The 27,848-nt window shown below is 42.4% G+C and overlaps 1 protein-coding gene across 4 annotated transcripts in view; it reads left to right on the top strand.

Moving 5' to 3' along the window:
* Positions 1–27,353, top strand: part of LOC309340107 (uncharacterized protein) — a 39,778-nt gene extending 12,425 nt beyond the window's left edge. For 3 of the 4 annotated variants that reach the window (XR_014155799.1, XR_014155800.1, XR_014155801.1), the window contains one exon: positions 24,952–27,353. Coding sequence is in view for 1 of the 4 variants with exons in the window: in XM_081858644.1 (XP_081714770.1) it covers positions 19,202–19,356 (155 nt within the window). In the remaining 3 variants the exon portion in view is untranslated. Of the gene's footprint in view, positions 1–19,201; positions 21,995–24,951 lie in introns of those variants that run through there. The other variant, XM_081858644.1, reaches the window with a different exon arrangement.
* Positions 27,354–27,848: the final 495 nt, after the last annotated feature.

Genomic DNA, 27,848 nt, shown 5'->3' with positions numbered 1-27,848 from the left:
ATATATATTTTTTAAGATAGAAATGAAAGAAAAAGGTACATCACTCCATGTTTTAACTTCACGTTCAGCAGGCCTTGCATATTTTATTCAAGTTTTTTTCAGGATAATGGTAGTACAAAAAGTTCCACTTTTTATTCCATTTTCTGCTTATGTATATTTGTCACCTGAAGTTTTCCAGTCCACATAACTGCTAAGTTAATAAAACAGGATAAAAGATGCAGCTTCTTATCCAACAAGGAATAACAGCGCACGAAAACAGCTATTCATGCTCAGATTTTCCTGGTAAATCAGGAACTAATAAGGTGGGTATGTACATCCAGTAAAGACTGACTTATTCATTATAATGCACATCTGAATGACAAACACCTAATGCCCAAACAATGGTGTGAAGGAGGAAGTGCCTTATCATCTAGTTGGGCATATACAGTGCTGGATTTACATATAAGCTAAATAAGCTATAGCTTAGGGCCCACTCTCTTGGGACCCCCCCAAAAAAAATTAAAGGGGAAAAAACTGGATGTACATTTCCAAAAATAAGATAAAAAACAAATAAAATAAAACTTACATACAGCAACAGTGTTTTGTGTTGTGTATGGACGTATTAGGTCCATAAATTTGCATATAGAAAAAAACAGCGACAATTTGTTGTTGACAAAGGACAGGTGGACATATAAAGGGCCCCATTACCTTCAGTAGCTTAGGGCCTCATCAAACCCAAATCCCAGCCACAGTGTTTAAACCACTAGTCGCGCAAATGTCCACACAGCTCAAATTCCAACTTTTAACAGCCGCATGTCCTGCCAGGAACTGTGAAGTATACAGAGACATCTATTGGTTAAATCAAGCATTGCATAAACTTTTCATCTCAGGAGATTGACAAAGGTAAGGTTTCCTTATGGCAACTTTTTTTGGTGAAGAAGATATCACTTACTTCTGAGTAGCCATAGCTAGGTTTGTGCTGCTAGACTTCTAATGTCAGTGTCATATCCCACTGATCTGGTCATAGAGTGTATAAAAACACACCTGCATTGCAAAACTCTTTGGAAATTTTAGAAGAAATGAGCTAAGCAGAGGAGTCCCAAAAGGTATAATAAATGTAGAAAGCAAGGGATTCAAAAGTTTTAGGAAGGTCAGATAACCTGTTGTAGGCTGCAATCCTAATCCCATTACCTGGCAGTAAGCATCAATGAATTCAATAGGACTTACTTCTGAGTAGAAATGGTTAGGTTTGTGTTGCTAGACCTCTAATGCCAATGTGGGATACTTTCCCAATCCACATATCCTAGCAAGTAAGCAGCAACAGAATGTTTGAAGATACAACTGTGTGCAAAGATCTCTGCACATTTTAGAAGAGATGTGGGATGGAGGGGTGAATTCAAAGGTTTAAAGAAACTCCAAATTAGGGTGAGGAGCTGTCTCTTTAAGAAACCACTGAGGCACTGGAGAAAGGCGGAGGAGAAGCCCTCACCTGCAGCTGCAGCCAATCATAAGCTACAGCTTATTTTATTTGGGAATAGTGTTACATGCATAAGATTTGATAGAACATGCCAGAACACTGGTGTTATTAAGATAGCAATGCTATCTTTCCTTAAATTATCTTTATAACAAACTGATATAAAAAGGTAAGTGAAATTATTATGAGACCACAAAGATAAGTGATGATAAACTCTCCTTAAAGTCGTTCCGACATCTCCCTGATGGTGGTAAACAGATTCCTAGCACCTATCATAGAATCATGTTTCTTCTATTTTGTGCTTGCTGACAAATGCACCTAATAAATGTCAGTCAAGAAAAAGATCTGAAATGCACTTGTTCAGAGATTGCCTTGAGCTTTTCACACAAGGTTAAAGCAAATAGAAAAGTTGTATCTATTCTCTTTAATGTTGCTTTCCTTTTAACTTTTGACCTTCCTAGTGAGCTGTATTTTTCTTACTGGATTGAAAGAAGTATTGGGTTGCCACTGCATGGCCAGTGATCCTTCCTTTAATTTTCAGAAAGCAATTTCTGAAGGTTCAGCTTTACAGTAACCAGGTTACTGGAAAGAGCATCTGGAAGATAATAAAATAAGTATCAAAGCTGATATTTGAGTAAGGTGATATGTCTTTCAACTATCTGCGCATTCATGTGTGGTGCTTCTGCCAGTACCAGCCAGTGGCGCTTTGAGAACAGGTTCACCAAAGCTCAGTTAAGGGTGATGAGTATTCTCAAAATCAGTGCACACCCTTAAAAAACCTAGGTCCTGGACATTAGAATTGTCCTATGTTGACATCTTAGTCCTGTTCAGGCATGCTTGGGAGGAGAGTGCAGACATCCTAGCTAGCTCTGCCCCCTCCATGGTGTCTCTTCAGCCTCTGCATAGAATCACAGAATTGTAGAGTTGGAAGGGACCATGAGGACCACCTAGTCCAATGCCCTTCAATGCAGGAATCTTTTGCCCAGTGTGGGGCATGAAGTCATGACTCTGAGATTAAGAGCCTCATGCTCTACCAACTGAGCTATCCAATTTGATTGTTTTCCGTGTGTTCAAATCTGAAGGTCTGATCACACAGGGTTATAAAGCAGGTGAGGAGACTCCATGAGTACAGTGGTGCCCCGCAAGACGAATGCCTCGCTAAACGAAAAACCCGCAAGACGAAAGGGTTTTCCGATTTTTTAGCGGCTTCGCAAGACGAATTTCCCTATGGGCTTGCTTCGCAAAACGAAAGCCCATAGGGAAATCTCCGGGGACAGCGGGGAACCCTCCTCCCACCGCAAGCCCCGGGAAGAGAGGAGAAGCTGCGCGCCTTCCCCTCTGTTCCCGGACCTGTCCTGAAGGCTTGCGGTGGGAGGTCCGGGAACAGAGGAGAAGGCGCGCAGCTTCTCCTCTCTTCCCGGGGCTTGCGGTGGGAGGAGGGTTTTTCCTCCCCACCGCCAACATTCAGAAGGCTGTTCTGAAGGCTGGCGGTGGGAAGAAAAGCCCTTCTCCCGCCTCCAGCCTTCAGAAGAGTTCCCCGCAGGGCTCCCCAAGCTGTGAATGTCTGCCGCGCGCGAGGGGCGCTCTGCTTAAGAGCGCCCCTCGTGCGGGGCAGCAGGCTGCTATCCGCAGCTTGGAGAGCCCTGTGGGGAAGTCAGGGCTCCCCAAGCTGCAGATGTCTGCCCCGCCCGAGGGGCGCTCTGCTTAAGAGCGCCCCTCGTGCGGGGCAGCAGGCTGCTATCCGCAGCTTGGAGAGCCCTGTGGGGAAGTCCGGCAGGGCTCCCCAAGCTGCAGATGTCTGCCCCACCCGAGGGGCGCTCTGCTTAAGAGCGCCCCTCGTGCGGGGCAGCAGGCTGCTATCCGCAGCTTGGAGAGCCCTGTGGGGAAGTCCTGCAGGGCTCCCCAAGCTGCAGATGTCTGCCCCGGGCGAGGGGCGCTCTGCTTCAGAGCGTCCCTCGCACCCGGCAGCAGGCTGCTATTCGCAGCCTAGGCAGCCCGCAGGAACTCTTCTGAAGGCTGGCGGCGGGAGAAGGGCTTTTCTTCCCACCGCCAGCCTTCAGAAGGCTGTTCTGAAGCCTGGCGGTGGGGAGAAAAGTCCTCCCCCCCCCACCAGCCTTCAGAAGAGGTCCGGGGAAAGACTGTCCCCGGACCTGGTCTGAAGGCGGTCTCCCTAGGAACGCATTAATTGATTTTCAATGCATTCCTATGGGAAACCGTGCTTCGCAAGACGAAAAACTCGCAAGACGAAAAAACTTGCGGAACGAATTAATTTCGTCTTGCGAGGCACCACTGTACACCGGACTCCCTGCTGCAGACACCTGCCCTCCAGTATGTGGATTGTGGTGAAGCTGGCAGCAGAGATGGCAAAGAGAGGGCAGACCTAGCTATTATGTTCCCACTCTCCCCTTTACTGTATGAGGGGGAGAACTTTTGAATAGGGCCCTTGTCTTCTTGGGAATCCCATTTTAAAAGTAAGATTGTAGCTGCCACATGGATAGCATCTGCTAAAACTCAAGAGTGGGGCTAAAGCTTAGAAGTCTCATTGGACAAATATTTTTGTGGCTAGGAGTTGGAGGAAGACACCAGGTAGCAGTAGCATTCAAAGTCCATAATTTTGTTAAACAGGGATGTGCAAAGAGCATTAGATGTCTGATATTCACCACTCCCTGTGGGCATTCTGCAACTTAAGAAGAAATGGAAAGGGCCAGAGCTCAATGGAGCATCTGGTCTCCATGGAGAAGATCCCAGGTTCAATCAGAAAATGGGTCATGCATCAGAAACGTTGAGCTTTTCGTTCATCAGAACTTCAAAAACACTGGTCTTAATAAAGCAGGCCAGCCTCCTCTTGCCCTTTCATTTAAGTTTCATCTGCGTGTTTATAATGGGACAGGGAAATATCAAGAAATGGATCTATATACATATATTGGATTGAAGGATAAGAGTGATTTATGATTCTCACAACCAGCAGCTTCTTAGTTTGAGAACTTGAAAGTTCTTATTAGACCAGAGAGTGGTCGTATGTCAACCCAGTTAACTATTTTATCAATTGATCTAAAGCATCTAGTGATAATTCCTTTGGATAATTTGATTGTCCAAGGAGACAAAAGATTGTGCTGAAATTGGAGCGGTGCAAGAAGCAATTAACTCATTTTTAATGTTTCCTAGGATGTTATTTCTGTAAGAACAATTTTTGACTTACTCAACCCCCCTGGAAATCTTTGGCACAAAAACACATGAAATCAAGACCTTGTGATTATCTCTAAAGGTGCCTACCCAGTTAAATCAATTAAACAAGCTTGGTTTGATGTGCTTGTGCTGCTCAGAAGCACACTTTAGCAACAGCAGCAATAAGGAAATTGAGGCAGGAGGATAATTTAGAAAATGTCAGCTCCAGTATAGATTTGTGTGGAGAGTATAAAATGCATTGCAACCTAAAAAAGATGAGCACACATGGCAGTCATGGATGGAGTTAGGCTTAGCAGCCCTGGAAAAAGCTCAGTTACATTTTGGGCTTTGATGACAGGGATAAGAGGGTGTAAGAATGTTACTGACAATAAAATTACTTCATTTCATTGGCATGCTTACTTCCCTTCCCTTCCCTTTTTAGACAGTCTGCTACCAGGATCATCCATGGGAAAACACCTAAAGGTAAAGGGTTAAAGGGACCCCTGACTGTTAGGTCCAGTCGCAGACGACTCTGGGGTTGCGGCGCTCATCTCTCTTTACTGGCCGAGGGAGTACAGCTTCCGGGTGGCCAGCATGACTAAGCCACTTCTGGCGAACCACAGCAGTGCACGGAAACGCCATTTACCTTCCCGCCGGAGCGGGATCTACTTGCACTTTGATGTGCCAACTGCTAGGTTGGCAGGAGCTGGGACCGAACAACTGGAGCCTATTCACAAGAGGTTCCAAGACAGATCCAAATAATTTTAGACCAATTTGGTTGCTTAGTGTTGTTTTTAAATTGTATTCTAAAAGTTGAGTTAAAGCTGAAGAACACGTGGAGTTTATAAAACTACAATAGAGCTGTGTTTTTCCCCTCCACCAATCGATTAAAAATACAGCATTTTACTGTGAATTTCTTCTAATAAACATATTTTACATGCACTTTTCACTAATATACACATTTTTCTGATATAATGCATTTTGTATGCTATTTTTATAAATATATGCATTTATATGCACACTTTACGCATGTGTATATATATATAATTACATGGCTGCATTGCATTGCAAAATTCAGAGAAGTGCAAATTTCATTTTTTTTAATAAATATTTATTCAAGATTTTTCAAATACAATATAAATGAACAAACAAAAGTGTTACTTAACATCACATATTTTCTTAATTCCTTTAGACTTCCCCGCATCTCCCGCTCCTGCGTTCCAAAGTATAAGCATTAAACCAGCAATTTATCCCCTTGTCTCCATTCTTTCTATCAGATTTTCCATTATTATCTCTCAAATTTTAGAAACAGTTTGTTTCAATCCTTAAAAGGAAAATTTAGTTTTAGCCTGATCATTATCTAAAAATTTGTTTTTTCTTAAATTTAACTTATCTTCATACAACACTTCATCTATTTAAGTGGTGCCCAGTTAATTATAATCAAGCATCTTATTTAGCATTCATACAATTTATAATATTTTTGCAAATAAATCTTAAATTTTTTCCAGTCTTCTTCTGTCGTCTCCTCTCCCAGGTCTCGGATTCTGCCGGTCATCTCCGCCAGTTCCATATAATCTATCAGTTGCATCTGCCATTCTTCCAGTGTGGGTAGATCTTGAGTTTTCCAGTACTTAGCGACGAGTATCCTTGCTGCTGTTGTTGCATACATAAAAAATGTTCGGTCCTTCTTTAACACCCCTTGGCCGACAATACCCAAAAGGAAGGCCTCTGGTTTCTTAGAGAAGGTATACTTATATACCTTTTTCAGTTCGTTATATATCATTCAGTTCGTTATATATCATTTCCCAGAAAAAAAATTCCTTCCAGTAGCACCTTAAAGACCGACTAAGTCAGTTCTTGGTATGAGCTTTCGTGTGCATGCACACTTCTTCAGATACCATGCACACTTCTTCAGATACCTTCAGGTATCTGAAGAAGTGTGCATGCACACGAAAGCTCATACCAAGAACTGACTTAGTTGGTCTTTAAGGTGCTACTGGAAGGAATTTGTTTTGTTTTGACTATGGCAGACCAACACGGCTACCTATCTGTAACATTTCCCAGAAAGCCTTCACTCTAGGGCAAGTCCACCAAAGGTGAAAGAACGTTCCTTCACTTTCCTTACATTTCCAGCATTTATTATCAGACAAGTGGTATATTTTTGCAAGTTTGACTGGGGTCATGTACCATCTATATATCATTTTCATTACATTTTCTTTCAAAGCATTACATGCAGTAAAGTTCAGCCCAGTAGTCCACAACCTTTCCCAGTCCTCAAACATAATATTGTGCCCAATGTCTTGTGCCCACTTTATCATAGTCGATTTGACCAATTCATCTTGTGTGTTCCATTTTAACAGCAAGTTATACATTCTTGATAGTACCTTAGTCTTAGGCTCTAGCAATTCTGTTTCTAGCTTCGATTTTTCCACCTGGAATCCTAGCTTTTTATCGAGTTTGAAAACTTCTTTAATCTGAGCGTAATGTAACCAATCTCGGACTTTGTCTTTCATTTTCTCCTGACTCTGCAATTTCCAGTTATCCCCATCTTTTTCCAATATTTCCCAATATTTTGGCCATTTGGCCTCCATATTGAGCCTCTTCCGGGCCTTAGCTTCCAATGGTGAAAGCCACCTTGGAGTTTTATTCTCCAGTAAGTCTTTATATTTTGTCCAGACATTAAACACTGCTTTTCTGACAATATGATTCTTGAAAGCCTTGTGAATCTTAACCTTGTCATACCATAAATATGCATGCCAACCAAACGCATTGTCAAAACCTTCCAAATCTAATACATCAGTGTCCTCGAGAAGCAGCCAATCTTTTAACCAGCAGAAAGCTGCTGATTCATAGTACAGCCTTAAGTCTGGGCAGGGCAAAGCCCCCTCTTTCTTTCACATCAGTTAATATCTTAAACTTAATTCTGGGCTTTTTGCCCTGCCAGACAAATTTAGAAATATCTCTCTGCCACTTCCGGAAGCACTCTGTTTTATCCACAATCTGTAGTGTTTGAAACAGAAACAACATTTTTGGCAATACATTCATCTTTACAGCAGCGATTCGGCCTAACAAGGAAAGTTTCAGTCTTGTCCAACTTTCTAAGTCTCTCTTAATTTCTAACCAGCATTTCTCATAATTATCCTTAAATAAACTGCATTGCAAAATTCAGAGAAGTGCAAATTTCAAAGGATGGCTATATTTCAGTTTGCCTCTTGTTTTAGAAAGTGGCAGGAATGCCAGTGATTAGACCCAAGACCATCTGCATGCAAAGCATTGGTGGCAGTGCTTGGTGGATTCATATCTAAGAAAGAGTTACTAATGTTGCTTGTGAGACGCATATGATCCAGATGGTGCTTAAGAATACAAACAGGTCCTTCAGATAATGCAGGTAGGTCACTGACAACTTTCCTGACTTTCCACAGACAGGGTTACTTTGGAATAAACAGGAGGTAGGGACATGGGCTGCCATTTTGATGCTAGTGGCAATGTGTGGATGCTGCAATAAACATTCATGTATGGGAAGTGCCCACCCTCAATAAACATGCATCTGAAAGCACTCACAGTGGATACAGCTGTTTGTCTTTGGTAACAGAAAAAGAGAAGCGCTCCTCCCAAAATGTTCCAGTGCTATGTACAAATCTCAGGCATCTCAAGTCATGGAGGGTACCATCAGAAATAGATGGTTAAGGCAGCAGTATGTGGAAACTCAGCATCTTGGAACTGATTTTGCGTCTCCAAATGGATAGACCTGATTGAACTCCCTAGAGAGCCAAAGCCACATCTCTAAAGGGATAACCGGACTGGCAGTTTTTCTCCTCTGTTCCTGATATTGGTACTAGGTGGAGGATGCAACCAACACTCTCTTTTAGATCTATCGGTGTTTGTTCTCCACATTCTGGTTGCTCCTTCCCTTCTGCTTCATTTTAGAGAAACATAGTTTTGATTGGCTGTCCTGGACACATTTGATGCTCCTTCAGCTCCTGGCCATTTTCTCTCTTTCCAAAAATAATAATCTGAGCCTTCTCTTTTTAAGAAAAGTATTTTAAAACAATGAATTGGTGCCTATGCAGATCCACACATAGGCAAAGTCACGAGGGTGCTGCTGATGCCATCAGTCAATCTGAACTTCAGAAGCTGAACAATTTTGTTTTTCTGTGGAAGATGTTTTGTAACCATCCCTATTGTCCTTGTATTTCTTGCCTCTTGATAACTATTTGCTTTCCAGTTTAAAATAATGTCTGGAAAGTGTTTATCTGCTTTCTTCAATATTCTGTTGTCAGACACAGTGAACATTAGTGGTGTTGGCTGAGAAATCTTTGTCGGGAATCTTGTTTTCTAAAGCATTATTTGTGTCCTGCAAGAAGCGCTATTCTTTTATATAAATATATATTCTTGGCTGACACTTTCAGTGTAGCAGATTGTTGTATCTTCCCACAGGATAAAATTCACAAGAAGTGTCTGCAAAATCAAAAGGAGAATAATACTACATAGCCCCTGAGTTTCCTCATTGCTCTTTGTGGGCATATTTCTATAGGCACTGCACTGCTTGTTGAAAATCATGCATTTGTGTTGTGCATGAGAGAGCCAGGAAGGGAGGACAAGACTGTAGCTCAGTGGCATGCAGAAGGCCCTGGGTTCAATTTCTGGCATCTCTGTGTGCAGCTAAGGAAGATTCTTGTCTGAAAGTCTTGGAAAGCCACTACCTATCACTGATGGGTTGGGACCCATTACTAGGTTGCAACCTGATCTAAGGTGAATCACAACAACAGTGCTGCCTCCATACAGTATATGGTAAAATCAATTAAGAAATGGTCCCCAAATGCATGTTTGGATTAAAGATGGGTTCTGAGCATCCCAGGCTTTGTGATATGCATTGATGGAATCCACCTCGGCTAGAGTGAGAGGAGAATAATGGGGTGGGTGAAGCTCTGGGTATTAGTGTACGCTGTATGGCCATGGCTACTGTGCTTTATGCATTTCTGCCTGTAAACTGCACTGTGGTTTAAAATAATTTACTGGTATTTTCAATTATTACTCTCTTTTTTTGGCTTTTTCTAAATACTGCTCTTGGGATTCATTTAAAATGGGTTAAGTGTTAGTCGGTGATATCAGCCCTATTAATATTTGTATTGTGTTTGAGCTCCACATGTGGGGGGCTGAGTGTGTTGGCTCTACTCCTCCATCCTTGCTCCTGTTGCCATCCAGAAGCATGAATATCTGCAAAGAGGAGTCCAGGAGTCCAGGAGTTAGGAGGAGGAGCTCATGCCTTCATCTTCACACTCCCACTTCATGTGCAGAGTTCACACACAACGCAAACACTTGAACGGGGCCATTGTGTGTTGCACGATGAATCTGTAATGCTGCAATGAGGTTAAATTTTCAGAGGGTTAGCTATGTTAGTTTGTTGCAGGCACCAAAACAAATCAAAGAGTTTTGTGGTACTTTAAAGACTAACCAATTTCATTATGGCATAAACTTTTTTTTTGGCTAGAGCTCAGTTTATCAGCAGCATTGAAGTACGATCATCTGTTGTCGTGTGTGTGTGTATGTTATACACACATGGGTTAAATGGAGAAAAACATGTAAATGTTGGAGTCAAATAGGACTTTAAAGTACCACCTCTGGCATATCATTAGAGGCAAAATAAATAAATAAAACCCTACTAAAATGTAGTATAGTTTAGTGATTGATATTGCTTTTATTACAGTTAATTTGCAATGTTATCACAATGCTATTTCCTATAGGGGAAAAAGGAAAGAGTATCATGACTAAATGAATTTTCTTAACATGGGGATGGGTGTTCTAGGCCAGTCTTCTCCAGAGGTGGAGACTGATGGGAGTTGTAGTCCAAAATTTATGGAGGGCACTAATTTGGTGAAAGCTGCCCTTGACCATTATCAGTTCTCCATATGTTCTCTAGTGGTATCATGGACTGATGAGTCCTTTACAGATTAACCTAAGTAATCTAGACCGCGGTATGCCAAAATAAGAATATAAAGTTCACCATGAGTAGCACTATGCCAGAGTAGATATTGAGCCATGCATATTAGATACTCAGTTATGTGTCCTATAATCAGCCATTTATTCAAGATAGTGGGTTGCTAGCTGCATATTACAAGGGAAGGCTGGCTAGATAAATAAGTAGACAGATAATAGATACACACATGCACACAGAGTAAAAATCCAGTTTCACTTCAGCAGGGTTGGGGTGTGTGTGTAATCCCTGGCAGCTGAAATTGTGAACTGTTGAACTTCATGCATGAAATTGAGTGTGTCCACCAATACTTCTCCACAAGTTTAGTTTATTGTGGCAAAGCTTCATTCCATTCAAAGTATTTGTATAGTTGTTTTGGTGAATTGCTATCTCCTAACTTGCTATACCTGAGATGATTGTGTAAATTGATTACATAATACATAGCATGTAAAAGGAAACTGAGCAGCTGAGCAATGGTATTTGCTGTTCTTCATCCAAGCGAGAAGGAAAGGTTTTTCCTTTCAATGAATAGCAACTGAAGAAAGAGAAGGGTATCTGTCAAGGTCTAAGCAAAAATTGAAAACACGCACCTTTGGTCCTTTTTTTGCTGTAGTTCTTTATAGAACAGGAGATAATGGTCTTTTTTTTTTTTTTAAAAAAAAAAAAGCCAACAAGATTGTTGCTGTTACACAGCTTAAGTGTGCAATGTTTTGCTCGCAGTCTGTCTTCGCTGTCATCAAAATGTAATTTCTCTAGACTCACTGTGGGCTGCAACAGATTTCTTGGAAATGAAGGTTGTGTTGACACCCACAGGCTAGTAATGTTTTCACAAGAAAGAACATGACTTTATATTTGACTCTTTTGAAAGGAGATTAGCAGCAGTAAGATGTGTAAGAACTGCCAGGTTCTCCCTACTCTCCTCTTGCCCCACTGATTCTTCTTTCTTTCTGATCCCATCCCCTAGGGAGGTGCAACTAAGTGAAGTATTTTAGGCTTGATTCACATGGATATCAGGGGGGGAGGGGAGGGAGTAAAGCTGACACAATCAAAGATGGGGAGGCCAACAGAGCTGGCATGCAAAGCTGTTTTGATTCCCCTTCCCTCTGCCTCTTTCTACCCATAAAGTCTCAACCAACACAAATTGAGAAAATGCAGTGCCTACTTTTCATGGATTTGTAATAAACCTATGCCTTGTATTGGGGTTAATCTATTAGCTCCACCTAGTGGAGCCATCTAGTAGCTGCATAGGATTTCATAGAATCACAGAATTGTAGAGTGGGAAGGGACCCCAAGGATCATCTAAACCAACCCCCTGCAATGCAGGAATCTCAGCTAAAGAATCCCTGACAGATGGCCAACCAACCTCTGCTTAGAAACCACCAAGGAGAGTCGACCACCTCCCGAGGGAGTCCATTCTACTGTCGAACAGCTCTTACTGTCAGAAAGTTCTTCCTGATGTTGAGTTGGAATCTCCTTTCTTGTTACTTGAATCCATTGGTTTGGGTCCTACCCTCTGGAGCAGAAGAAAACAAGCTTTCTCCATCTTCTATATAGCTACTATATTTCCTCTCAGTCTCCTCTTTTCCAGGCTAAACATACCGAACCGTTCCTCATAAGGCTTGGTTTCCATACCCTTGATCAACTTGGTTGCCCTCCTCTACACACATTCCAGCTTGTCAACATCCTCCTTAAATTGTCACACCCAGAACTGGATACAGTACTTCAGATGTGATGTGACCAAATCAGAATAGAGCGGTACTATTACTTCCCTTGATCACTGCATTAGCAAAATGTATATAATGCCTGCTGGCCCTGCCCTTGACCTTCACATATTTAGCAAAACCTGTGCAGAACCTAAGTGTGTACAAACTGTACATGCATAGTCCATATTCAGTCCATGCAATCTGGTACACTTATGCATGTACAGCTTGTGAACACCTGAGCTCTAGGCACTTGACAGTGTTGGCAGCACGTAGTTAATTGATAACCTTTGTACACAATCCTTTGTACACAAGTTGATGTAACTTAGGCACAGCTGGGATTTTAAATTACTGATAGAAGTTGATACATCCCAGAGAAAATCTGATGTATCAAATACAGCTAGTGGAAAGATTTGTAATCTAATGTGGACTCAAGTCTATCACAGTGGTTGATAGTGTGGACATATATGATGATTAAAAAGTCTGTATACGGGGAGAGGGAGAGAGAGAGAGAGAGAGAGAGAGAGAGAGAGAGAGAGAGAGAATATTAATAATATCTTGTAAGCACATGTGAAAAGGAAGAATTTGGTGTGAGATTTCTAACAAGGAAGTGACTCACTGCCTCTGCAGGAAAATATTCCGGATAGGTGGGGCTGGAAACATTGCAGAACTTCTTGTCACACTGTGACCCAGTGAGGGCTGCACAGAGGGTTATAGTGAATCCTGGAACTCTGGAAGCTGCCTGAGAACCAGACAGTATAGCTTGTGGCCACAACACCTCAAGCTGTTGGTTGTTGCTTGCTAGAGTAGGGCCAGCCTGATTCATTACTAGGAGGGAGATTGCCAAGGAAAACATAGGTGGAAGGAGAAGGAAGAGGGCTTGTGATTCAGTAGGTGATGCTCTTCTTAGTGAGTCACAAGTGAACCACCAAATCTTGAACTTTATGCTGCTGCTGGTGGACTCTGCTGCACCCTTTCCTCTCTTTCAATCTTGCCATCACACAACATCCCTACCCTTTATCTATTTGTTTTCCATTTAGATGACTTAGGCACACAGTGGTGGGGTTTAATGGAGCAGCATTGCTGCCTCCACCACTTCCACAACCCTTCTGTGTGCGCTGGCCAAAGTGGAAGATAGGGAGAAGGGGGGGGGGGGAGGAATACATCTTACCTACTCTAGCTCTCAGTCTGGCACAAAGAAGAGATCTGGATTGGGCCCTTTGCTGTCATGTGGTGGCAGATCCTGCACTGTCCCAGCGTTATCTCTTCCCCATCTCCAAAACAACTTATCAATTCAGTATATTTTCTTTTAATTGTCAAATAATTTTGTGTACATTGCGGCAGCCTTTGGCTATGTGCAATAAAACTGACTGACTGACTGAATCTCCAAAACAACCTGTTAGAGGGTTTCCACAGGGCACCACTGGTGGGGATATCAACAATGGTAGCTGCTGCAATTGGGCAATTGGATCGCTCTTTTTTTGTTTATATCCAGCAAGGTGAAAGCATTATTGTGCTCATGTCCTTTGTGAGAGCTTCTGATAGGCATCTGGTTGGCTACTGTGAGAACAAACAGGACCAGCAGCTGGAAGCAAAACACTCTAACAAAGCATCCAAATCCACTCTTGTCAGTTTTCTGGTGCCAACTGAAGACTGTTCTCTTCTTCTGGGCCTTTATTAACTTCTTGAGCGTTTGGGAGAGAGATGACAGATGGCTGTGTTAATGATATTTTATTGCCATATTGGCTTTTACATTGTAATCTGCCCCAATATCACTTGTGATGAGGGGTGGAATATAAATTCTATAAATAAATGCATAAACAAAACAGGATGCTGTCCTAGATGGGCTTTTGGCCTGATCAACAGGGCCGTTCTTCATGGCTTGTGTGGAGTTCAGCATAAAAGTCCACTGTGACTTCACTTTGGCCCTCCACAAAGCAAACCAGCCACAGGCCACTAGGTCAGGTGGTTGCAAAGTACTTGCAGATCTTTAAATGTCAATGCACTTGTAGCTATGAAGTCTGCCCACGTTGAGCAGCTTCAAGGCTAAGCTCAACAATAGCACTGAATTTTGAACACACACAAATGAACACCCTCAGTTTGGAAAGTTACAAGCTGAGCACCAAACTCCAACCTAAGGTTTGTCCCTAGCTTTTTCTCCTTCTGGTTTCCTATTCCCCTTCTCAAACCTTCCTATGGCAGCAGGCGGGAAGCCAGCGCCAAGAAAGACTGAAAATAGGGCCTACCTTTAACTTGGCATGTTTCCAGCACCTCAAAATGGAGGGTTCTGAGCATACTTGACTCAAATACCTTTGTTGAGTAAACCAGAACACAGGAATCAATGCTTTCTGATTCCTCCTGCCTCAACCTATTCATCTAAGAGGAATTAACTATAGGTCCCAGGATGTGTCACAGTAATAGAGCTCTTGGAGTCTGTTTTGTCACCAGGATATTACAAATGTAAGAACACTTCCCCAGCTTCCCCTGCTGCTTGTTTCTGTTTTAAAATGTTACATTTGGGAAAAGTGGGTGGCAGGGAAGGCAGAAGAGAGGGTGCAGAGCTACCCTCGGCTGATCCTTCTGAGTTCCCAAAGATCTAGTGAGAGAAGATTGAGGGGGTTTTTAATAAGAAGTATTCTTTGGAATAACTCAGATGGTCCAAGTCTGTTCTGAATCAAGGTTGCAGTGGGGGGGTTGCCTGCCTTTAGCTGAATAATCTTGCCTCCTAGTACCTATTGATTTATGGTTACTTGGCAATGAGTGGCTTCGACACCACCTGCCCCTAGTTGTGGCAGTTGTCCACTGGAATGCAAGCAGAAGGTGAAGCTCCTAATCCCAGTGTACTTTATTGTCTTTCTTCCATTGTCTAGTTTTAGGCACTGGGCAAAATGCTTCCTCTTCACCCAGACCTCTGTTCCTTAGTTTGAATGGTTTTTAATATAGCTCAGTAGGTAGAGCATGAGACTCTTAATTTCAGTGTTGTAGGTTTGAGCCCCAAGTTGGGCAAAGGATTCCTATGTTGTGGGGGGGGGGGGTTGAACTAGATGATCCTCATGGTCTCTTCTAACTCTACAATTCTAAGTATTTGTGGCCTCTTTTAGTGGGGCAGGATCTGCTGGACTTAACTTTTATTTGTATAGAAGTGCTTCTTTGTTTTAAGTATTTATTGATCGTGTTTATTGTAATTGGTTTTAGTGTTTCTATTGTAAGTTGCTTTGAGTCAGTTTTATGAGTAAAGTGACTTAATGATAATAATAATTAATATCAATCTTTGGATTTGCATTAACTATTGCCTCGATGCCTGGTTTCCAGAACAGAGTGCAGCCTGAATTGGTCTGCTCATTCCTTCCAGGAGTTTGTGGGAACGCTTTCTGGCTGCGCAGGAATATTGGGCCTGTGGAACACTGAATGCCTGGGAACACCACAGTGTACTTGAGGAATGCCCAAGCCCCCTTCTTCCTCTGAAGCAGTTGCTTAGGAGCTGAAGTCACAGAAGTGGGGAATTGTTGCTTCTCACCGTGAGAAAACACAGGAGGCCTGACAGTGCAGAAATGCTATGGTGGCCGGAGCCTGCCAATGCCATTCCATCAGTTTCACTGCACTGCTATCTCAGGCAGGCAGCAGGAGGGTCATGTTTGTTTGTGTTTCCATAGCTCTGTTTATGCCCAGATGTACTTAAAATGAGCATTGAGACTCCTGTAGAAGTGCACGTTCTTCATGCACACAATCTCCTACTATAGATAAAGTGAAAGGAAACCCAGTCTACCTGTTTACTGCCAAATCTAGCTGTGTCTAGCACTGAATGGCTTGCTCCCTGTGATACCATGAAGCCACTTCCATCCAGTGGTGCCTGGTGCCCATTGAAACTGATAGGAAAGCAGGCAAAGAGATAACAGATAACAGATATGTATTCTTCTCTAGTTTCTAGAGGTTGTATATACCTACACCTAGTTGCTGAACAAGCAGACATTTTGATTCAGAGATAAAGGCATTATATCTACAAAGTTATCAGTCTGATTCACACATGAAGGCACAACCAACATCTAATGAACTACACATAGTTCTACAGATAGAGTTTATTGAGGAACATACGTTTTTGGAGTAACGTAAGGTGATATGAAAATTCTGGTTGGTACTGTTTGATCTGGGAGTTATAGCCCTTCTGGAGAGCACCGCATTGACTAGCTCTGATCTACCATGTCCCATTTACAAACATGTCACCCCTTGATGCTGCGGTCAACCTGTGTAGAAAATTCATATATGAACCAGTATCGTCAGTGTGGAGAATGCTAGAGAACAATGTTTGTCACTGGATTTTTTTAAAAAAATATTTATTTGATTTTTCAAATCACAGTTTTACAATCACATATCCAACATACTACATAAAGACAAGATTCCATAGAATCTCCTGGACTTCCCTCCTTCCCTTTGTGGGTCCTATTGTTAATCATTTCCTCCTGCATCTTTTATAATAATCCTAATCTTTTACATCTCCATTATATCCAAAAGTCACCAATAAACTACAAGTGTTATTCCAATCCTACTAACAATTTTAACTGTTTACAATGGTTTTTAAGATAATTAATAAATTTTCCCCATTTTTTATTAAAAATTTGGTCTTCCTGAGTTTTGATTCTTCTGGTCATTTTTGCCATTTCTCACTGGAATTAGTTTTGCATCAGTTTTACTTTTTAACACTGGAAAATGTAGCTGGAAAGTGGGTGCTCCAATATATTGAGCTGGGGGAAGAAAAGGGTTTGTATAATGCTTGTTAAAACAAATGAAATAAAACCAAACATCTAGTACAGGGGTCAGCAACCTTTTTCAGCCGTGGGCCGGTCCACCGTCCCTCAGACCATGTGGTGGGCTGGACTATATTTTGAAAAAAATAATGAACGAATTCCTATGCCTACAAATAACCCAGAGATGCATTTTAAATAAAAGGACAGATTCTACTCATGTAAAAACACGCTGATTCCCAGACCATCCGCGGGCAGGATTGAGAAGGCGATTGGGCTGCATCCAGACCCCAGTCCTTAGTTTGCCTACCCCTGATCTAGTACCTTGGTTCGGAGCTCTTTCCCTGAATGAAGTCCATATTCTGTCTTTATTTTTTACCAAAAATACTTCAGAAGATCACAGGTAATCTCAGATTTCATTTTCTGGAAACTGACAGCCAAAGAGATGAGGCTGCAGACTTAAGCAGAGTTTCCTGGGAATTATTCCCAGCGAACTCAATAGGTCTTCTGAGGACATTTGGTGTCTACATTTGTGCAGACATGTGAAGGATTGGGCTGTTAGGTGCTAGGGCCCAGATGCAGCTCACTCCCTGCACATCCTAGAATACACCCCCTTGGATGTTCAGGATGTTCATGAAATGTTATTGCATGAATCTATTCAATACAGCAGGGGAGATGAGTGGGTACAGAAATATTTTAAATGCTTCCCTTGGTGGCTTCTTTATAGGCGAAGCCATAAGAGGGGGAGGGGTGGGGGAAGCAGAGGAAGATGGAAGAAAGAATGGGAAGGGGAAGCAACAAAGCAGATTTTTTGAAAACACGTTTTTGAGCTGCCTATGTTAAAACACATACAGACACGCAAACTCTCAGCTGAAAAAAGTCTTCTAAATTGGTGGACTTTGCCAAGAATATACATCTGGACTATGGTGATAAAAGGCTTTCCCTCCATGGAACAAATCGCTTATCAGACTGATACAAAGTAAAGGAAACATTTTGGTGCAAACAAATTTCAGTTTTATAATAGCTGCAATAAAAAAACCCTGTTAATTTCTGAGGAACTGTACTTGGATAGCCCTGTTCAAAACTAGAGTTACCCTTTACTTCAATGCTAATGTGACTTTTAACCCTTTATGTACAACTCTGCTCATTTGTTTATATTTTTAGAAACCCCATAAGTATTTGTGTTATTGGTGTTTCCTGAGATTGGTATTTTCCTCACAAATGTTTTTAGGAACTGTTTTTACCCATCAACCATTTCCCCTTCTAATTCCTTCTTTCATTGGCATTTCTTAGACATAATTTTAATTGTCTTTCCATTTAAAAGTTATTTGGGACCAATTTTTACCATCTTATCCAGTGAATAACAATGAAAGCTTGGGTTTTCTTTCAATACAGAGTATAAATTTTTGATGTTCTTGTTGGGAAGAGAGGTTTGGAAGGGAGATTTTTACTCTCCAGTAGCAGAGTTAAGCACAATGGTGATTGCTCTGAGCACATTTGCCCTCATTTGTCTTTAAACAAGTGAAAATACTTAGATTAGAATAAATCACAGACACTTAACTTTGCAAAGAAGTGTATGTTTTACTCAGAGAGTTTCCAGAAGCTACAGCAAGCAAGTCTCTATATGCTGGCAGAAAAGTGAAGATGAGAAAAGGTCCCAAACAACTTAAAAAGAAAAGTACTTGGTTTCCTTACAAAAACAATCACACAATCCCAGTGGCGTAGCGTGGGTTGTCAGCACCCGGGGCAAGGCAACTAATTTGCGCCCCCTAACCCGTGGATTTGCGCCCCTAACCCGTGGATTTGCCCTAACCCCAGATGTTGCGCCCGGTGCGGCCGGCCCCCCCTGCACCCCCCACGCTACGCCACTGCACAATCCTCAGGTTAGCAAAGATGCAGGCTTTAAAATCCCCCTTCTGGGAAGATTCAGTTCACTTGCAGCATGTGCTGAGTTGGGAGCCAAGATGCATGGCTCCTTTGTCAAGGAAAGCAGGAAGAGAAACAGAGAAAGGGGGGAGGAGAAGCCACTGCAAACCTGCCAAGCCACACTCACTCTGGTAATTTGAGTTCAGGGCTCAGGTTAACTTTTTCATGCACACAAGTGTGAAACAGTAGCTGTATATTTTTATATTTTTATTTTTAAAATTTGTATACTGCCCTATATCCGCAGGTCTCAGGGTGGTTCCCAAGATAACAATAGTTCTGCTATCGTCCCTGAAGACACATGGAGAGAAGACAATGTGCTATACACTAAACCAGCCTTCTCCACCCTGGTGCCCTACAGATGTTTTGAACTTCAACCCCCATCAGCCCCAGTCAGCATGATCCAATGGTCATGGAAGATGGAAGTTGGAATCCAACAACACCTAGAGGGCCACAGGTTCCCCATTCCTGGCTTGAGCACATTTTTTTCAGAGGTGATGGACAGGAAAATAGGGAAGGCAGACCTAGATGGTTTTTATAGTCATTAGGCCAGGAGACAGAGGAGGAAAGGCACAGTGGAATTATTATGCAAACATTTTAAAGCACTGATGTTCTTAGTTGCCCTATTATAAGTGTGCCAGAGATGTATAGAAGGCATGTTTGAAAAACCTAGGTATACTTACTTAGACTCAGGTCACACATCTCACTAACCAACCCCCCCCCCCCATTTATTAACAAAGGTTTGTGATGTCCTGGCTCCCCCGCAACATATACAGGCAGAGAATATCACTTGGAAGGAAGGAAGAGATCTTTATTCAGGCAAGTAATGGCACAGGCTCCACAGCAGATGCAGTGCTCAGGAGTCATTATTCAGGAGCAGGGCAAGAAATTCAGAACTGAACGGAAGTGACAAAGATGTCCCAACAGGTTTCTCAGCCATTCCACCAAGCTTTTATAGATGAGGCACTACTTATAAGGCTCTCTTGCCTTGTGAGAATACCTGGAATATAAGCACAGGCTCTGTCAAGGGATATAGGTCTGTTCCCATCTGCAAAGGCATTACAGTGGAACTTCGGGCTACGTACCATCCTCCTTACAAACGCTTCCAGTAATGAGTTCCACTAACCCAGAAGTAGGTGCTCCTGGTAGCAAACTTTGCCCTGGGATGCGAGCAGAAGTCGTGGGGCAGTGGTGTGGCGGCGGCAGCGGGAGGCCCCTTTAGTGAAAGCGCGCCTCAGGTTAAGAACAGTTTCGGGTTAAGAACGGACCTCCAGAACGAATTAAGTTTGTAACCAGAAGTACCACTGTAGCTGGTCCTAGGTGACAACACTGCAACCTAATGCCTCTATTCAGTCGCTGCCACTTCAGTTGATTAAAGTCCTGCCAGCCTCCACTGAGGCTTCCTGTTCTACAGGAAGGTCAGAGGGGACTGACAGCATTTCTGTTCCCCTTTTCAAAGTGACTGAAGTTGGGGTGGAAGTGGGACATTGCACACACCCCCAACCCTGGTTCCCACAACTCTGCCCCTTTCCTGTTTCTTCCTGTTCTGTTGGAGCACTGCAGGGCACATGACAGAGGGCAGGAATGCGAGCTGGAGTCTTCCATGTCTTTCAAAAAGCACTTCCTCCCTTTTTTCCCTTTGACCTGCCATTACAGGTGCTGACTACTTGTATACAAAGCAGAACACTCTTAATCTCACGCTATTAGATCTACACTTTTTAACGTGTTATAAAAGAAATACTTGAGGAATGACTGGATTGTTGTGTAAGCTAGTACAAGTGTATACAAGGGAAGGTTTTTGCTACAGATATAAAAGGTGGGCCTCCAGGCTGCTTGGCTGTGCCACAAGATCTGGGCACTCAGATAGTCTGGATATCTTCCAATCTACTTGCCAAGTTTGAGGCACATTGGGGAAATCTTGTGACTGAGTTCAATTCTTACGTTAAGATTTCTATTAAACCTGATAATACACACCTTTCTTTCCCCCATTTCCGGATGCCATAGAACATGTTGGATGCTCCTATTGTGTAACAAGAATTGCAACTATAATTTGCACTGCCATACTTATATTCAAGTATTATGTAAAGACTTACAGCTTATCCACAATTCTTCTTGCAGGACCAGGCATCGGACTTCCCATACCCCTGTATAATGAGAGACCACAGAGACTGGTTTGGGGTCAAAACAGGCCACAACTTTATTGAATACAGATGAAAGAGGCTTGGCTTCGGCATGGGGCAATCTAAATACTTCCAGCCTGCCCGTCGGAAGTGACGCGTGGTCAATCCAGGCAGAGGTTCCTAAGACTTACATCCATTAGGGCGACCCCCACGGGGACCACTGTCTGGGGGAGTGCCTTTGGCCCTGGCCCAGGCCACTCCCCCCGGATCCCTTTAACAAAATACCCCAGCATTTGGAGGGGCAGGCGGAGACTACAACCTCCCCTCCATCCAAAACAAAGGATTGCCCCAATGCCCAACCGCCCACCGAGCAAATGCTCACTGCCAAACCACTCATATCTGCATCCATGCCCTATTGCCTTCAATCATATCTCTCAACCAAATATTGTTTCCTGCTAAGGAAAGATGCATGCCATTGGGCCGAAACAATGCCTCATTTGAGAATGTGATCTTGTGGTGGAAAACTACCTAACCACCTCACTGGAGTATGCTCCGCCTCACTGCATGATTAGCCTTTTTCCGAGCTTGGTTAATACCCGCTGGGTCCGGGTTGTGCCATTGTCATGTCTCAAGCATCTTGGACCACCCCAGGCTTATGGAGGGGTACAAGTTGTGCAACGTCTGCAAGTCCTCAATTATGGCCCACATTAGATCAATGCTCTTTTGTTGGCCCAAATTGTTTTCCCCCATTGGCAGGATTAAGGGCATAAACGCAGACCACTTCATGCCCTGGCAACCAAACTAGTGAATCAAGATGTTAGATGGGAGCCCAAGCGCAGCTCCAAGGCCGGTGGTGATGGCGTGCATCCGAGCCCAATGCATAATACTGTGACCCCTAATCCAGATATGCTTGTTAGAAGAACCTGCAAAGAAATTGTGATAAAGTAGGTTGTGAGTATTTGATGGTGGCCGTGTATATACTTCCTGTAGGTCTCTGACCGCCACCTGCCCATGGGGCTTCAAGCTGTGGTGGCTGCCCCAATTCTGAATGAATGTGTGGCATACTGCTGGGCTTGCAGGCCACACCTGGTAATTGCCTTACATGGCCCTAGAGAATTGATTCCTGGGCGGGGGGGGGGGGACCCATCCTCGTGAATGAAGAGGGGGCCATCAACATTGGGGTACAACTGAAGAAAATGCCTAACATCCTTCACTGGGCATGGGCCCACACCGCCGAATGTGGGAAGGTGAACTGAAGCACCTTTGGCCAGTTGCTGCGTTTTTGAAGCCCGGATATTGATGTAAACAGAGGATGGGGAAAGAGAGATATCGCTAATGAGAAGCCTCACCCCCAACCAGCCCCACCTGTTATATTCTGCACAGGCACACATTCACCTACTCTAAGTGCCCCAAAGAAGGCCATGGAATACGCTGCTCTGAAGAGCCTATACAGTGGTACCTCATGTTAAGTACTTAATTCGTTCCGGAGGTCTGTACTTAACCTGAAACTGTTCTTAACCTGAAGCACCACTTTAGCTAATGGGGCCTCCCACTGCTGCTGCACCGCTGCTGCACGATTTCTGTTCTCATCCTGAAGCAAAGTTCTTAACCTGAGGTACTATTTCTGGGTTAGCGGAGTCTGTAACTTGAAGCGTATGTAACCCAAGGTATCACTGTACTCAAAGCGGGACCAGCAAATTGATGGCACTAATCTCCAAATTTGCTTTAATATGTCGAAGGGTCTGCGCTTATATGGAGCTGGGAGGAGTCAATCTATGCCATCCTTCCATTTCCTTCTTAACTAAGAATCCCAAGCAAGGGTCAATGGAGAATAAGCATTTGGAAAAGAAAGTAATACCAGTCGCTTGGACAGTTAAGGTCTTGGCTGCGTTGCCCATGGACCTACGATGGGCAAGGTATTGCAGAACCTGCCCTTCCATTGGTGCTGAGGGGGTGGACCTGGCACACATGGTGCCAAACTGTAGCACAGGACCCTTGTTTGAAGCAGAGGGTGTGAGGCTGGAAGTGAAGGTTTCAAATTCCTCCCATGCCTTTTTATAAGATAGAAAAGCAGATGAAGTAGTAGTTGTCCTACTGCTTTTCCCTGGGGGAAACCACTCTTTAGTGCTCAATCAGAATAAATAGCAATTCGGGTTTTCTCTAGATTGACATTGCTTCCCTTGGAAAGGTGTGGGTCAAGGGGAAAACCACAAGGTACGGCACAAGCAGAAGCGGGGATGAGCCCAAAGTTGGTACAAGAGCTTGGATCCCTTAACCTTAAAGGAACCTTCAGTGGGAGGGGAAACTGTATTAAGGCTGTTGTGTGAAGTTCTGAAAACAAGCAAAAGCCTTCTCACAGTGCAATGCTGAAATGTAGTGTGAGAAACAATGTGCAAAGGAAGAAGGCTGTAGCATATAAACTCTAATGGGTCCTGAAGAGGTCTGCAAAAGAACTTGTATACAATCTTACACAAGAGCTTGAGCAAATGGAAGAATTTCTCTGAATGTGGGGCCACTTTTCTTACGCAGTGCATTTTGACGAAGCTTTCTGCTGGTGGAAGCCATGACGTTCTTATAGAAGCCCTATTATGGCAGAGTCCAGGAACAAAGTCAGTGCTGTTGTGGCTGTCCTTGGCGTCTTCTGCTCTCCCCTCCCCTTGTGCACACCTTTCAATGCTCCAGCCCCAAATAAACTCCTTGCCCTAGAGTAAGTCAGCTTTTCCTCCTGCTACAACTGGGTGGCCGTCAACTGCTGTATCTCCATTTCTGTTTCCATCTCCCATAATAGTAGAATAATAATGGCTAGCTGTTTGCACGGATTACTCTGACAGTGTGCATGAAGCACATGTACATGTGTAAATATTAAGTAGTATTAGTTTCTTCCTCTTTAAATTGGCAGGTGACCTGACATGGGGGCGTATGTCCGCCTTTCCCTGTGGCATGTTGCCATATGGCACCATTCCTTTGCTGGAGCCATCTGGATTTGATTGAGTACACATGTTCTCTCCTCTCCCCCCCTTTTTTTACTGGCACCAAGCCTCTTGATTGGTTGTGCACTCTGTTTGTGGAATAATCTGCAATAATCCAAGGATGTGGGATAAAGTAATTGGTGGATGTGGGCTAATAAGTCTGGGTGCAAAGGATTCTGCCTTAGTGCAGAGAATTGGACTGGATGTCCTAGTACTAGAATTCTGTGGTTTCATACAAATATAGCTTGTTTTCTTTAAACCACAAAAGAAGTCAGCCTTATTCCCTTTGGGGTTGTCTTTAAAGTCTGTGGCCAGCAGAGGTCAGAGCTGCACTACAGAACATACCATTGAAAAGAGAATGTATTGACTTTTAGAGAAGGAGCGCCCTGAAGGGAGCACACCTAGCTCCTTCCAAAATCAGAAGTCTCCATAGAGTGTGCGTTACTTTGTCACAGTCAGAATAACTTTTTCATGGATTGAATAAAACAGGTTCCACTTAGGAGGCTGACGTTCGCAATCTCTGCCATCAAAACCGAGATGGTGCTTTTAAAACTGCAAGATGTTTTTCAATGCTTTGCATAAATTCAAACTTTTCCATTAGTGAAAGCTTGAAGAGTGTTATCAGCAAGGTTACAAAATGTGTTTACTTACAGATCTGGAAAAAGCAGCAGTGTTGAGGCATCAGATTTGTCATCTGCTCATGACTAGCAGATGGTCCTCCTCCTTTACAAGTGAGCTTCATGACTCACATGCCATTTGCAAATCCAAGCTTGTACTCGACTGCAAAGGAGAGGTGGACATCCATGCTGCCAGCCTGTTTGATGCATTTGGTGTTTACTGATCATTTTTTCCTTAGATTTTCTGAAAGGTTGTATGTTACATTTATCCTCTGCTTTCTTTCTGGGAAGCTCAGGAAAATCCATGTGGTTCCTACAGCTCTGCCATCCAGACAGCAACCAGATCTGCTTAGCTTCAGCAAGGATGCTCTGCTTGTAGATGCCTTCAGAGACTGTGCACTTTCCAGTTTGAGAGAAACTGACTCCATCAAATAGCTTATTATTTTCAATCCAAGGATTGCCTCCCATTCCAGAACATCTCCACTCCATGAAACGTAGCATATATGCTTATTTCTATTTGTGCTCTACATAACAAATATCAAAGCATTTGAAGAAAGAAGAACACTTGGAATGTGGTAAGGGCCAATAGATAAGCATGATTTGTTATAATTTGGGAAATATAAGCAGATGTAGACACCTGGTATAGAATAGATAGGATAGAAGTTGTTAAGTTAAAGTGAGATATTCATTCAATTTTTTTAAATGAAAAAGATTCCAATTTCATAAAGGCCAGCTCATTTTTGAACCTGCTCATAAGCATTCAAAATACTTGCAACATCCCTATGCTCAAGAGAGAATGGAGAGCACACTTAATAAACGATCATCTGTCAAATTGGAACAGAAGCCAAATGCAACAGTTTGAGATTAATAACTTCTGGATTAATATAAAAAGCCTTGGTAAAGTTCAGTTGCAATAGGCTAGAAGCCTGCAGTTTTCTTTGTGTTTCATTGGCTTGTTACACAGAAAGATTTTAAACCTTCGTAGTTTGTAACTGTTATAAAATGTGTATTTTAAATTCAATTCCTAGCGTAGTTCTATCAGGGGTAAAATCACTATATCAATATACTCCCCAGCAGCAGTGTTTAGGATTGCAGCTGTTACCTGCGGGTGCTGTGCATAACTGATTATAGTACCTCAAGCGGTGGCCATGGTATTACATTAAATACAACAATAGTTGTTATCTGGGTGTCAAGAACCACCACTTTCTGAAGCTGTTATCTGGTAGCCTCACCAGCAGAATCACACATAATCACTATTACAGATTTATTTAATCACAAGGGAGTGCTTGGCAAGGTACAGAGTCATCTTCAATATTTTATTTTCATTCCTTATTACAGTAACACAGCCTTTACCTGAGCAAGCTACTGGACAATCTGATCAAGGGGGGCAGCCCTATTTTAAATATGTCCCACTGATTAATTCATTCAAATTACTGCTCCCAGTTTCAGCACCACTTTTGAGCAATTGTACTCAGGATTCAGCTGTGCTCTATTAATGTGAATTGGCACCCAAGTTCCATGCATTTATCTCAGTGTTACCCTGTGACATTGTGATAGCATCTATTCAGTACTGAGGGAACATTTTTGACTTGGGATGTCGAGCTTGTGTACATGTTGGTATGCGCCACCAGTCTAAGCACTTAACAGCTGGTTGCAGAAATCTTAATATCCAAACACATTGACTCTGGTGGAATGTTATAAAGGGTGGCATTAAACTAAGTTTTACTCACAGCTGACCCCCTGAATTCAGTGGATCTAACTTAATCATGTTCATTGATCTCAATGGGTCTATGCTGAGTAAAGCATAGTTGAATAACACTCAAAGAAAACTGCAGTGGGTTGAGGCAAGACTGAGCTAGTGCACTTAGTCCCAATAGAAATTATTGGGTCTTACTTTTCAGATTGATTTCAATGGGGCCTTAGTTTAACTTGGTGAGACTGGATCCAGCCCAATATTATTATTAGCAGAAATGTAGTTTTAAGCCCCGCCCCCCCTTTGTGCCTGAAGCTTTATTAGGATAATTTAAAAATAGAAATCTTCAAAATAAACAACCCCCTATAAACCCTACTCGGTTCCAAATTCCTCCTGGATACATAACAACATCAAAGGCAATGCCAATCACACTTTGCCAAAAATGAAAATGTCTAAAGCGGTATCATATCTTTTCGAATTCTTATGAGAGGCATTGTTTTTTACATTTGCACAGAACAAATTTGCTCTGTAAACATTTGTTTCTGTTGCCTGATCATATTAAGTTTGATATCACTGCATGATGTTTTTATTTGCCATGCTTCAGTACCACGGTGGAGGCTGCAGAAAAAAGATGGTTTTCTAGCTATGGAAGGTGAACCCAAGATAACTTCGTTGCTCTTCTATAAACTACCCTGGATATATGTTCATCTTTTCTGTATAGGATCTTCTTAGTGACACAAACCAAACGTCATAGATTACTCCAAGATGTGTGAATTCAGTTAGCTTCAGACACACAATTTAGTTCACCTTTAGCATAACTAAAAACACTGTGAAAATTTGAAAGTGGAATATCCCCTGCATCTAATATTAAATTAATTTTACTTTAACCTGTTGGGCCTATTAGAGTCCAGGAACCACCTGGCCTTTCCCTGGCCCAACAGTTGTCTATCCCTGTTGAGTAAGGATACGTTTTTGAGAAAATAAACAATTACATTTTTAATGCAGTCTTCACCAATGTTTGCTCTTTTTCAGCTATTTTGTAGTGTTATTTAGGGATTTCTGTAAATTCTAATAAAAACTAACCTGATCCACAACTTCCTAATAGGCAGAACAAAGTATAATCATCCTTTGGATTTTGCGGTCATCCACATGTTGTGATACAGTTCTTGACTTTAAAATATAGCAAAATGTATGAAAAATATGTGCTTTAGGCTAAAATACATTTAGAAACGTGACATTTGAGATAAATATATTATAATCAATATTTTAAAAAACAAGTCTTTAAAGATGCATTTAAATACAAATTTTTATGCAGATTTTTATTATTATAAAAAAGCAGATTAATGTGGACAGGGGAGAGAACACGTGAAATTTGCATGAACCAGAAAGAGCATGATCTATCCATCTCTGGTAGAGGATACTAGATGCTAATGGAGTTATTGCTTTGTTTATGCGCATTTGAAAGGTGAGTTAGGAAGAGGGATCTGTTGACAAA

The sequence above is a fragment of the Podarcis erhardii genome (assembly GCF_964252035.2).
Source record: "Podarcis erhardii genome assembly, chromosome: 4".
Classification (NCBI taxonomy): Eukaryota; Metazoa; Chordata; class Lepidosauria; order Squamata; family Lacertidae; genus Podarcis; species Podarcis erhardii.
Note: the sequence above shows the minus strand (reverse complement) of the source record. Positions and strands in the feature narration are given on the sequence as shown.